This window comes from Myotis myotis, unplaced genomic scaffold (genome assembly GCF_014108235.1).
Source record: "Myotis myotis isolate mMyoMyo1 unplaced genomic scaffold, mMyoMyo1.p scaffold_m19_p_14, whole genome shotgun sequence".
In the NCBI taxonomy this organism is placed as follows: domain Eukaryota; kingdom Metazoa; phylum Chordata; class Mammalia; order Chiroptera; family Vespertilionidae; genus Myotis; species Myotis myotis.
The window spans coordinates 1,963,575-1,977,365 of NW_023416318.1; the positions used below are offsets into that span (position 1 = coordinate 1,963,575).

The window sequence follows — 13,791 nt, forward strand, 5'->3', positions numbered from 1 at the left end:
TTTTGTTTTTTAAAAAGGTGGGATTTGGGGAATATACCCCGTCATGTGTGGGAAAGAAATAAGGGTACGATGAATTAGTGATTATAATAAGGGGGTCCCAGATAGCATGACTGAGTCTGAGGACTCAGCGGCCTGCTACTGACTGAGCCGACCTCTTGCCTCCTAGAGTTAGGAATGGGCCAATGGGAACAGGCAATACAAATAGCCCCCCAAAACTGGAGCAGTACCTCGCTGAGACTCAAATCAGAATTACTCCTGAAACAGGAACACTAACACAGCACTCCCAATTGCTCCTAAAATGACCCAGGTTCACATCATGAACGGGAAAGGGACACCCATATCTTTGGGCCCAAAAGAGGTGAGCAGAGATGGGCTAGAGCAGTGGTTCTCAACCTTCCTAATGCCGCGACCCTTTAATATAGTTCCTCATATTGTGGTGACCCCCAATTTCATTGTTACAAACTGAAGATAATTAAAGCATAGTGATTAATCACAAAAACAATATGTAATTATATATGTGTTTTCCGATGGTCTTAGGCGACCCCTGTGAAAGGGTCGTTTGACCTCCAAAGGGGTCGCGACCCACAGGTTGAGAACCGCTGGGCTAGAAGGCAGTGGTACTGGTACCACATCCCACCCCAGAACAATCAGGAAGACTAATATTTTCCCCTGTCTTTCCCTAGCATCCCCAGGTACGGGCGTCAGGAAATCTGGGGATGAAAGCTCCTGCCTGTGAAGGGTTATAAGCCCATGGAAGTTGGAGCCGTTTGCAATGTCTTAGCTGTTCTCTTAGTTTTCCATGTTTTAGGTTGTGGCCTGGGGGAACCTTTCAGCATGTGGGCTTTCCAAGAGTCCCTTCTCTGTCTCCCTCAGTCTCTCTGTGTTGCTGGCTGGCCCCGTCCTCCTCCCGGCTCCTCCACTTTCTTTTCCAGCTGTGCATGTCCCTGAGTGGGGAGATCCTTTGTCCTAGAAAGTCAAAGGGTCCAGGGCGGGGACCATGAACAACACCCCTGGGGACTGCTGCTCAGTATTTGCTACACTGAAGGGAGAGCTACGGGGACCTCAGGCTTCTGCTAGACCCTCACTACCGGATAGAAATAGAATGTGAACCACATATGTAATTCTAGCTTTCCTAAGTTTATTACGAGTAAAATGATCTTTAACATGACATTTTATTTAACCAACTACAATCCAATATATGCTGGCTATAAAGACATAACTCATATAAAAATTATTGAGATTTTTTTTTTTACATTTTTAAACCAAGTCTTTGATTCTGGTGTGTATTTTACACTAACAACACACCTTAGTGCAGACTAGCCACATTCAAGTGCTCAGTAGCCACAGGTGGCTAGGCGTTTAAGTCTAGACTATCCACCCAAGGCCACCAGGAAAGGGAGTTATATCCAGGAATCAAACACTCAAACTCTCCCTGTATTGCCCCCTTTCAGAACCTGAGGGGACAGGAAGAATGGAAGAGGAAATATCAATACGGTTTTGAGAACCGGAAAAGAGACACGGAGAGTGGCAATGACTCAGCAGACCCAGGGAAAGGGATTCCTAAACTGGCAAGGAGAGAGCCCAGAATTCACCAATTTCCAAAACAGAACCACCCTTCCCTCTCCCCCACCAAAAGCTCAGCACCACCGGTCGTGGGAAGGGCCTAGAATTGGAAGTGGCTGAGAGACTCCCAGGTCACCTCCCCACACCACGCAGCTGGGGGATAGGTCCTGCCCAACCCTCGCTGAAAAACAGAGGTTTCACCCCCGAGGACATTTAAAGAGGGGATTTTTTTTTTAATGGAAGGAAACCAGGCACAGTTAGTTGATGGCCAGATTGAGAGACCATTCTGAGAACAGAGGGATTAGGTGAATGTACAGATGCTGGGTGCTAAGATCTGAGCTCTTCTCTTCTCAGCCTTCCAAATACCTGCAGCCAGATCTTCACAATTCCAGGCAATGTGGACACTGAGTGTTTAACTACCATCAGGTGGGAGATGGGAAGGGCGTGTGGGAGGTGGGAGATGGGAAGGGCATGTGTGTGTGTGTGTGTGTGTGTGTGTGTGTGTGTGTGTGAGAGAGAGAGAGAGAGAGAGAGAGAGAGAGAGAGATGAAGTTAACAGTTAATGTATAAAAGAGAAACCTCAGGAAGTAGCAATATGAGTCTATTATTTAGAGAAAAGATATTAAAACCCAAGTAACCCAAACGAAAAAGAGATGAAAGCAGTTGTCTATGAAGGGGAGTCATAGGTGTGTGTGTGTGTGTGTGTGTGTGTTTGGGGGCGGGCAGCATAGAGAAGGCAGGAAATGCTATTTTTTCATAACAAACCTTGTAGAAATAGTTTGTTCTTTAAACAATTTGCATGTAAAACTTTGATAAGAAAATAAATGGATTAACAACCAACTTCCAGAAATGAAAAACCCAAGGAAGAATGAATGAAAAGAGGATAAAGAGATTGATGAACAGCCCTAGCCGGTTGACTCTTTGGCTAGAACACTGGTCCATGGACTGAAGGGTCACGGGTTCGATGTTCAGGTCAAGGGTATGTAACTCGGTTGCAGGCTTGATCCTGGGCCCCAGTAGGAGCGTGTGCTGGAAACAACCAATCCAATTGATGTGTCTCTCTCACAGCAATGTTTCTCTCCCTCTGTCTTTCCCCCTACCCTCCACTCTTTCTAAAAATCAATAGAAAATGTCCTCAGCTGAGGATTAACAAAAAAACACCCCCCCCCAACCACCCCCCCCCCACACACAAGAGATTGATGAACAAACAAGCAAAGAGAAGTAAGCAATGGAAGACCCACAATTACGTGTTTATTATTGTTTCAGTACTGAGATAGGTCCCAAGAGACTGTAGGATATAGAGCACAAATCATTTCCCCATCAAGGTATTTTTTAGTAAATTATTTTATGTTTCTCACAAGTGGCTAAAAATAATTTTATAGTTTGTATTCCCAGTATACTTTTAAAATTATGATTTGAATCTGAGAAATAATTCAGTGCAAGATATACATGTAATGTAAAACTTCCTTGTACTATCAATACATGTTTACTGAGCGCCATACACATCCAAGGCACTATGCTTAGTCCTTGGAGAAAGAATATCAAGATGAACTGTTCAGATTCTTATTACATAGAAATGAACCACCAACAAAAGAGATAAGACATATGATAGATACCTATGGCATAAGGTAAACAGGGACAAGTACTATAATAGAGGGGCAGAGAAGAGGCTATAGGTGTTCTAGGGAGGGAGAGATTAATTCCAGCTGGGAGTACTGGAAGACTTCCCAGAGGGGCGACATTAATACGAATATATAATTGTGTTATTCCTTTCAACTTATATTTTGTTCCAGTTCTTTACATTACATGTTTTATTTTTAAAAAATGCAGACCAAAGGAGCCATTGTCTATAATTTATCCTCTCTTCCTTTGGTTGGTGCCAGACAAGTATACTTGTAAGTGAGCCCTGGAAGCTCAGATGTGCATGGCATTGTTGCTGTGCAAGGCTTTGCAGGAACTCTCAAAGGCTGTAGCTATAACTTCTGGAGTCACACAGTTTTTATAAATACTAAAAAGATCTTACTTGCCTTTGAGTCCTGGAGTGTCTCAATAAGTTCCTCATTGTCCAGAATATTACCTTCAGACGTAAAGAGCATTTTCAAGATTTTATCTTCAATCGTTTTTAGCTGGTTTTTATCAGTGTTGATCCTCACAATGAGCTTGATTCTTTGTTCTTCCAACTCGGGTTTCTCAAGGCGCACCACTTCACTAGAACCAAAGTTTGAATTCTATATGATGGCTTTGTCAGAACCCTAAAGTAAGCTGGTCCTTGTTTATTTGTTATGCACATGCTGAATTCCGAAACTTAAAAAATTATTACACGAAGACCATAAGAAATCATCACTGCAAATCCACTTGTTTATAGAATTTTTTAAGAAGAGTATAAAGTGCAGCCCGGGGATTCAACACCCCAGGACTGAGCCTCAACATTCCCCTGCTCTTGTCGGCACTTCTGCCTCTCAGCCCAGGCAGTCTCACATGCGACAGCTGAGCGACACAGCTGAGCTCAGCTCCTCATGGGACTGAGCTGGTGTGCAAAATGTTCAGCCGCGTCCTTAGAACATGGCCATGGACTGTGGTGAGATACCCTTTGTCTGGAAAGAGGTGAGCCTAGCAGAATTCAAGCAAGTTAGTAGCTGGCAGAATAGATTCCTAAAGTAAACAAGGAAAATGAGACTTAAACTCATTACTGATAACGGGAGAATATCAGGATAATCTTGACTCGAATATAAAGGATTATATTTATTTTGAATATGGGTCTAAATTATATTTTCCTTTGAAGTTAATCAATATACACACACAGTTTTTTAACTAACATCAATGTTGTTATTTTAGTAAATATTTAAAATATTTTGCCTTCTAAACTTCTTGGCTAATTCCGATGGTTAATATAAATAATCCATAATCTCATTTTTGGGGAATGGAGATTTAATCACATACAAAGTATACCAAGGGAGGGCATTTTTTTTGAGGTAGACAAATTATTATTTAATAATAAATGCACTAAAAAAATAACTAGAGTTGAGAGAGACAGGAGAAATATATTTGAGAGCAGTAGTGCTTTTTCAGTGTGGAGTGATGAGTCTCTAGAAACCATAGGACGACTGACTTCATTTACTTGCCCAAGATCGGAATCCCAGTGAGCCAGGCGGGGCTGCAGGCCTGGCCCAAACCGTGGCCGAGAATGAAGAGAGGAAAAGAACTTGGCCATTGACTGTTATCTTTGTGGTTGAGGGTTTATGAGTGATGTTTTCTTTTAATACATTAAAATTTTTCTTTTGTCAAAATTTCTAAATAAAATATTAGGAACTCCCCCCCTCCCTTTTTATTACCTTAACAACTGGTCCTCCAGACCTGATTTGGTCACAGTGAAATTGATGATGGTAACTTTAATGCACACCTAGAAAAGGAGCACGGAGTCCATTCAAATGCTTAAGTTCATACTGAGCAAACGAGAAGTGCACTCTTCATTAGAACATGGCTCGCTGTTCCCTACTGAACATACGCATCCACCCGCACACACACCAAACATCCTGTCTTATAAAATCTTCTTATGATTCTCCCTGCCAGTATGAGTGACAGTCTAGTTCAGTGATGGCGAACCTATGACACGCGTGACAGAGGTGACACGCGAACTCATTTTTTTGGTTGATTTTTCTTTGTTAAGTGGCATTTAAATATATAAAATAAATATCAAAGATATAAATCTTTGTTTTACTATGGTTGCAAATATCAAAAAATTTCTATATGTGACACGGCACCAGAGTTAAGTTAGGGTTTTTCAAAATGCTGACACGCCGAGCTCAAAAGGTTCGCCGTCACTGGTCTAGTTCCTCAAATGCCACAGTTATAGGTGAACCAGCAAAGGGTTAAAAAGAAGCAGGGTTATAGAATCAATTGCTTGGGGTCAGATTCCAGGTGCACCCTTTAGTACATGTGTGATGCTGCACAAGCCATTCACTCACGCTGAGCTTTCAGTTCCTGACATTTGAAAATTGGGATGATACCAACTCATGAGGTAGATGTGGGGACCAATTGAGGTAGTAAAATCCCTTAGTTACAGTAACTTGAGCATAGTTTGTCCTAGTTAAAGAGAAGGTATTATTGATAATAAATCGAGCTTTACATATTTTGTCTCATCATAACATTTTAATGAAAAATTGCTATAATATTCTGACATTATTTAAATAAGTCAACAGGTGTTAACTTATTTAAATAATGTCAGAATATTATAGCAATAAATGTAATAAGAGTAGGTGTTTGCATGTAATGTATTTTACATGTTATTCTTATTTAATCTGCATAACAAATCCTTGAGGTAGGCATTGTCTCTACCTTATAGTGGATGGACTTGAACACCCAAGAAATAGACTAATTCACCCACAGTCACAGAGCTGGGTTTGGGTATGCAATGTTCCCTCTCAAAAGTTAAATAAGTGATAAATTGAAGGTTGTCAGTTGATCACTTTTCTAAATTCTAAAATGGCACTTCAGTCATGCACTCTGGCAGGGGTTGACAAAGAAAACCTTGACCTAGGTTTTTAATGGCATTTCCCTTATCTTATATAAGAAGTGTGTCAGTTTTATTCAACCTGAACACATCTATGAAGTCAGTAACTGAAACGAAAATGATGCTATGTAAAAGGGTATACTTAAAGATATTTTAAAAATTGTGTGTGTGTGTGTGTGTGTGTGTGTGTGTGTGTGTGTGTGTGTGTGTATCCCCCAGCCAGGGTGGCTTAGTGGCTGAGCATTGACCTATGAACCAGGAGGTCATGGTTTGATTCCTGGTCAGGACAGATGCCAGGGTTGCAGGCTCAATTCCCAGGGCAGGGGCGGGGTGGGGGTGGGGGGGTGGAAAGGGGCATGCAGAAGGCAGCCGATTAATGATCCTCTCTCATCACTGATGTTTCTATCTCTCTCCCTCTCTCCCTTCCTCTCTGAAATCAATAAAAATACTTTAAAAAATTGTGTGTGTGTGTGTGTGTGTGTGTGTGTGTGTGAGTGTGTGTGTTGAGTAGTAAGGTCCCTTCCCTAACTGTCCCAGCCGCATTAGAGAAGCAGAGACCTGCTGGGATGGAAGGCCCTGCTGAGTGTGCAGCTGTGCCTGGAGCTCTGGCAGCAGAGTTGGGCAGTGGTGGAAGGGGTAGGGTCGGGGCGTGGAGAGCTCCTCAGAGCCACTCCTGGGAAGGAAGGGAGGGGTCCCCGCTGTCTTTATTGCTATGGCGACTGCTGTGGGCTCTGCAGCACAAGAGTAGAGGTTCTGGATCCTACTGTGGCGTGGGGACATGTGATGGAAGAGGGGTTCACACAGCTCCCTGAACTAGTCTAAGAGCATGAGGAAGGGGACAAGATGACTCCTCGCCCAGGACCCCAAGTACAGACACTGGGCATTGGAATCATGATTCTCCGATGTTGCTGGTCAGCAGAGTTTTCCTTGTTTGGGGCTGTATGCCGTGGGTATCTGCACACTTAAATATGGACAGCGCCCCTTCCATAAACTCTCAACTAAACTCTGAGTCATGTATCAGCCACAATAAGAGGGCACAGATGGCCTTGTGCCGAAGGGGGGGGGGAATGATTACAGGGGGTGGTGCCCTGTGATGTGAGGAGCCCTATGGACCATGAGAGAGATGGTGAGAGGGCTGAAGAGGTGTGTAGGGGACTAGGTGGGCAGTGGCCTGGGGACCAAGTGGGGAGGATTGGAGTCCCACCTACAAGGCCAGTAGAAGGGTGACTGGGCTCAGAAGAGAAGCAAGAGTGGAGGGTGATAGAAGGAAGCGGGGGGCTTGGAGAGGGGACAGGGAGCTGGGGAAGACTTGGTCCCTTCAGGTGGGAATCTACCACACGTCAGAGACCTGTCACACCTTAGTAATCCATTCAGGCTAGGAATTCCAGACCCACAGCTCATACCTCAGGCAGGTAGTGGGGATTTGGCAATTTGGTTGTCATATAAAACCTAAAGTTTTTGTCATAATCAATATCTGAGTCTCCAAGGTGAATGAGCAGTCGTCCACCACTTATGAAGATCTGTTTCAAAAGAATGGGTTCTAGAGCTGGATCCAAGGTTTCTTTAAGCTTAAAAATTAAAACAAAAATACAGAAAAAGTTAAATGAAACATTAGTTAATGGGTGACATTAGTCTCCACGGAGAGTTGGCAAGGTTTCCTGCTTCAACACTGAACCTGGTGCTCGTCCCTCATCCCAGCCAGCTGCTCAAATCCAGCCATCCGCCCCCTCCTTACATGCCCTTGGACACCCCAAGCCCCCCCCCCCCCCGCCCCCGTACTCCAGTTCTGCGCAGCCTGAACTACCACCAGGACTCCCAGGCTGCTATTAACTGTCACATCAACCTGGAGCTCCAGGCTTCCTACGTCTTACTACTTTGACCGCCATGATCTGGCTTTGAAGAACTGCTAAATCTTTTCTTCACCAAGCTATGAAGAGAGAGAGCATGCTGAGAAACCAATGAAGCTGCAGAACCAACCAGGTGGCCGAATCTTCCTTCAGGATGTCAAGAAACCAAACCTAATGACTGGGAGAAGGGGCTGAGCGCACTGGATTGTGCGTTACACTGGGAGAAAAGTGTGGATCAGTCACTACTGGACTTGCACAAACTGGCCAGTGACAGAAATGACCCCCATTTGTGTGACTTCATTGAGACTCATGACCTGAATGAGCAGGTGAAATCCATCAAAGAATTGGGTGGCCTCATAACCAACTTGTGCAAGAGATGGGTCCCCAGAATCTCTTTGACAGCACAGCCTGAGAGACAGTGATGAGAGCTAAGCCTTACGCTGCTTCCCAGAGCCACGGGGGTGACCATCCTGGTCAGCAGAACGTGCATGTTGGAGTTACCTTTACCTTTTAGGTAACTTGTACCAAATCATCCACTTATGTCCTTTCATTTGTACCATTTCTTCAAATAAAGTAATTTGGTACCTCAGCCCCCTACCCCCCAACACACACACACACAGATGACATCAACTTCTCCAAATTCCTTAGGCCTCAACATTTACTTTGAACAAGCAGTCTTTTGGTGATCATATGGATATATCGCACTATCTGCTCACTACCTCTAACTGTCCATTTTCTAGTGATTGCTTTATCAATAGTCTCAGTGGTCGGCAAACTTCAGCTCACGAGCCACAAGCGGCTCTTTGGCCCCTTGAGTGTGGCTCTTCCACAAAATACCACGTGCGGGCGCGCACGTACAGTGCGATTGAAACTTCATGGCCCATGCGCAGAAGTTGGTTTTCGGCCTGGGCCAGTCTATTCTGAAGAAGTACTGTTGATATTTGGCTCCGTTGACTAATGAGTGTGCCGACCACTGGTCTAGGGAAATAAGAGCACGTGAGGGCAACATATTGCTCATCCCCAGGAGGAAGAAGCTGAGAAAGGTGAGTCCCTGCAGGGCGGTCCTCCAAGAGGCCCCAGGCACAAAGTTCCTGTCCACGTTCACAGCCGTTCCCAGTCATGAGTGGTCAGCCCGCAGCTTGCTGTCCAAATCTGGCCTCTGCGGCCTGTTTCTGTAAAGCTCTGGAGCTAAGGATGGCGTTTACCCTTTTAAAAGGTGGTAAAAGAAACAAAAAAACCCTCCAAACCAAAGCAAAACAAAGAAGAGTATTTGTTCGGAGAATGTTTGTACAGAGACTGCATGTGGCCTGAAAACAAAAATATCTGGCTCTTTACAGAAAAAATTTGTGCACTTCTCTTATATAAGACAGTGATCTTCCCCCTCCCCCCCTCACCCCAAAGCAAATCTGATTATTGGTAAGCACTTGAACGTGCAGACATTGCCAACAGACCCCTCTTTCTGCTGCTGCTGTGAGAGAAGGAATTCCCTCAGGACCTCCTGTGTTATGAAGTAAACCGGGGTTTAAGAATCCAGAATGAGGCTAACATAGCTGTGTCCCATCAGATTTGGAGAGACCTTACCCTCTCCTGTAATGTCAGGGTTTGAATGAGGACCTGGGATCCATTACAGCACTTCCCTGCGCTGGTCAAGGCCACAGGCTACACATGGAAGCTTCATTTCCTATTTCTCCCCTCCCCTCCCCTTAATGGCTATGTGAGCACTGGGCTTGCCCCTGCAGAGCCCTTATCACAAGTTCTCTTCCTCCCCTTCTCTCATTGCCGCTCTCTTTTCTCTGTTTTACTGTCTTTGTCCCCAGCTAGATTGTAAGCTATTGAGGCCTGGGGACTCCAATCCTCCCCACTCAGTCCCCAGGCCGCTGCCCTATCTCAGAGCTCCCCTGCACTGTTTGCCATTGATTCCCAAATAATGTGCGTTGAATGAGTGAACAATGTCGAAAACTTCCATTCTTAGAGTGATTCCGAAGAAATGGAGCACTTGGGCCCAACAAATATCCTTTAAAAAACAAGAACACAGAAGTTCATTCTTATCACATCACTTAATCTAAGTCTGACCTTACATCTAAGCAGAAAGTGATGTTTCTACCCCCTGGACCGATTTACTGGCTTCAGCTCACAAGTGTGTGTGGACAGTCCCTGGTGGCACCACTACATTGAATTTTCGGGGCAGCTAACCACCAGGGGCCACAACGAGGCCTGAGAATCAGCCATGTCCCAAAGCAGAGCCCATCCCACTTAACACCAGAACCCTGTCTGCAAACAGGGGATTTTCCTCAGTGAACAGCTTGCTCCCTCTGTGCGAGTGTATCGTTCAAGAAGCAAAGCAATCGGTTTGACTAACTTGAATGTGGACCTGACTGGTGTCTTCGGCGTGATGCAGATGTGGCGCGCATAGGGTGCCAGATATAACCTGGCAGTTGGGGACTAGCGGGAGAAAAGGAGCGTGAAAAGCAAACCTCTTCCAGTAAGACAGGCAAACCGAGCCGGATGGAATTTTCGAGCGTGCGTAAGAAATTACTATCCGTGAGTTTAATGACCTTTAAGCCACTTTTCATTTCCTTGTTCCTTATCCAGCGGTTGGCCTGGGCGAGAAAGCACAGAGCAGGACATTTGCTGTAGAGCTTTATGAATGGCTAGAAGGTGAAAGCTCTTAAAAGTCAAGTTAAGAAAATTTGTTCAATCAAGAAACAGGTTTGAAAGGTAAAAATGATAACATAAAAAAATAGCACCACCACTGCCTCACAAATAAAAACACATTGTGCTCTTCCAGCCCATCTCTCTGCCTTCACAATGGCTCCTTTTCCAAACCCCGTGGAGTAGAATCTGAGCCAGGGGGGTAGGAGTCAGGGAGCGGGATTCTGTAAATTCTAGGCAGGCTGGCCCTAAAACACATCTGACCCTTCCTTCGCTTTGACTCCTCAGACTTTTTAGGCACAAGGACTATACCAGAATGAGTTTCTGCCCCCACCGAAAACAGAAGAGTCACGGTCCATCCCCTTCACAAATCCCATAACAATCAACGTGAAGTTACGCAGTGCCCGCGGTTGCCTCCCTTTTCTACATCCACTGAATGAGGGACTTGGGCTAAAGGATTCTAAGCTCCCTCTAGGTCTCCATCCCAGGATCTCAGAAGTCGGTCCAAGTCCACTTTAGCACCGGTCATGGGCGGCACAATGTTAAGCTGAGTCAACAGGCCGCTCTTTACCGGAAGAAGCACTTGTTACACACCTGATCTTGGGGGTCAATCATCAAAGGCCATCGTCTCCCTTGAGTCACCAGAATGCCATTCTCCGTGGATATCAAGTCCCGGGGCAGCCCATCCGCGTTCCACTGCCGAATTTCATAGGGATCCCCAAGAATGCTGATGAGACTGAAGGAAGAATCGATGGGGATCTCCAGAGACTGACAGTCCTGGGTCCAACACTCTATCAGCTGCAGGGGCAGGAGAGCTTACTTGTAGAGCACAGGGACCCTCAGTGAGTGAGGACACACACACACAATGTCGGGTTAGGGGGGAATTCCCGCCAGGCTCGGCAGGCATCCTGGCAAGGAGCATGGGACACAGGAAGTGGACTAAATATCAGGAGATCGGGGTCCTTTGGACATGTCACCACCCGGGCTGGACCTCGTGTGTAAATGACAGAGTCACAGTAGTCTTCAATCAGGGGTGTATTGCCCCTCTTGGGAGAGTCTGGAAGCACGCGGAGAAGTTGGGGTTAACTCAATGACCCTGGGAGCTACTAGCAGTTAGTGGGTCAGGGGAGAGGGATGTTGGCATGTCACCTCCTTCAGTGAGGGGCACAGACATGCACAACAGAGGACACTCTGTCCCCAGGGGCACTAATGGGCTCCTGCGGAATCTATATCAGTCCTGTGCTAACTAGGTTTTGCAACTCAAAGACAAGGGTGAAATGTTTTAGGGAGGCATTTCGTAAAAATGCTTGAAAATCACTCCTGATCATTTAGATTCCTGCTCCTTGCTTTGCCTAGTCCTTTGAAGCCGCCTCACCAGTTCAGGCTGACTTTAGGTGCCGCTTCTGATCATAATAGTAGGGGACTCCCTGTCCCTTTTTCCTTCCCCCAAGTTCTGGTGATGTGAATGTAAGTGATGAATAACTTTCTAAGGCAGGAAAAGAAAGGGAAGGGAAGGGAAGGGAAGGGGAAGGGAGGAGAAGGGAGGAAAGGGGAGGGGAGGGGAGGGTAAGGGTGGGGAAGGGAGAGGAGGGGAGGGATGTGTTAAGGAAAGGGTAGGGGTAGGACATCACTGGCTGACAGGAGAGGGGAAGGGCTGTGGAGGTAGAAATAAATTTCTGGGTGGAGAACCTCCAGAGTGGACAGCCTCCATCTAAATTCAGGAAAAGGACCCCTTCCCCCCGCCCCCCGCTCCCTCTCCCAGTCCAGTTTCAGCTGCTTCTCCTCACTCCTTAGAGAAGGCACGTGTACTCACCAGTTGCCGGTACTGGGCTGTGAAGGCCCCGTAATAGGCCACGCAAGCTGCTGCTATGAACACATTCCCGATGATATTCGATAGCTCCTCATCGAATTTATTGATGGTTTCTTCCCATCGAACTTTCTCATCTCCTAAGGCAGCCGTCAGCTTTCCAGCACGTGTCAGACGTGCTTTTGTCAGGGCCATATTCCTTGCTGGAACATTTTAAGAAAATCAGATTATATTACTTAATCTTTTCCTAAAATATAAGTTTATTCGCCTGCTTCTGTTTATAGTAGGAGTGAGCACTATTTAAGCACTCTCTCTGTGCTATCTACTTATTTTCTGAATCAAATGCATGTGTTGCTTTATGTTACAATGTAACATGCCCCCAACAAGCCATATTCACATATAGGAGTTGAATCTATACAATATTCCAGTTCTTCTAATTTTATGTTAGGAGGCATTTAATGCACTAGTCTAATGGAACTATGTCCTGCATGTTGAATGAAAGCTGAGATATGACTGCCTTAAAACTCCTTCTATTTTTGCCCTGGCCTGTTTGACTAAGTGGTTAGCGTTGGCCCAAGGACCGAAGGGTTGTGGTTGGATTCCCAGTCGAGGGCATGTACCTCAGTTGCAGGTTCGCCAGGTCAGTGGGGGTGCATGCGGGAGGGAACCAATCAATGTGTCTCTCTCATGTCCATGCTTCTCTCTCTCTCTCTCTCTCTCTCTCTCTCTCTTCCCCTCTTACCTGCCTTCTTCTCTTTCTAGAAATCAATGGAAAAGGCAAGCAAGCAAGCAAACAAACAAACAGTCTACTTTTGAAAATCAGGCATTTCCTGACCAAAATACATTTTACGAGTTACTTACTCAGACTTTCTTTCTCACTCACGCTCTTGTCATATTCGTCTTGTAAGGCCTGTATTTGGTCTTCCACTTTTTTAAGCAATGCTCGCTTTTCTTTCAGGGTAGCCATAGTAATGTCAAGTTCAGCCTAATAAAATAAAGTAACTGTGCGTGAATAGGCACCAAAAGAAGGTGAAATCTGCCCATTTATAATTCATTTTTTAAAAAGTAGGATTTATGTTCCCTTTGTCATGTCCTCAAACATTTTTGAGATAATATACAAAGTTGAAACAAATATAAAATCACATAAGAGAAGAGCAGAAGCCAACGGATGAAAACAGAACAGAAACAAAGCCCAACGAAACGAACCCTAGAAGGAAAAGAGAAACAGATTTACCAAGCATTTGGGTGAATCAGCGACTACACTGGCTTACCGACTTTAAACGATGAAACACATGGGATATCCCTGCAATAGTGAAACCCGATCTTTCCTGCCTAGTTCTCCAGGAGCAGGGCCCGCACACCATGGCCTGTGAGCCAGTGCCCGCCTGCTGCCTGCCTTTGTATGGTTTGTG

The 13,791-nt window shown here is 45.3% G+C and overlaps 1 protein-coding gene across 1 annotated transcript in view; it reads right to left on the minus strand.

The window, feature by feature from the left end:
- Positions 1–13,791, minus strand: part of DNAH6 (dynein axonemal heavy chain 6) — a 223,692-nt gene that overhangs the window by 52,031 nt on the left and 157,870 nt on the right. The window contains exons 52-58 of the mRNA XM_036335492.1: positions 13,237–13,364; positions 12,386–12,578; positions 11,167–11,370; positions 10,395–10,520; positions 7,477–7,641; positions 4,896–4,963; positions 3,591–3,771 (exon numbers count right to left, since the gene is read on the minus strand). Of these exons, the coding sequence (XP_036191385.1) occupies positions 3,591–3,771; positions 4,896–4,963; positions 7,477–7,641; positions 10,395–10,520; positions 11,167–11,370; positions 12,386–12,578; positions 13,237–13,364 (1,065 nt within the window). The remainder of the gene's footprint in view (positions 1–3,590; positions 3,772–4,895; positions 4,964–7,476; positions 7,642–10,394; positions 10,521–11,166; positions 11,371–12,385; positions 12,579–13,236; positions 13,365–13,791) is intronic.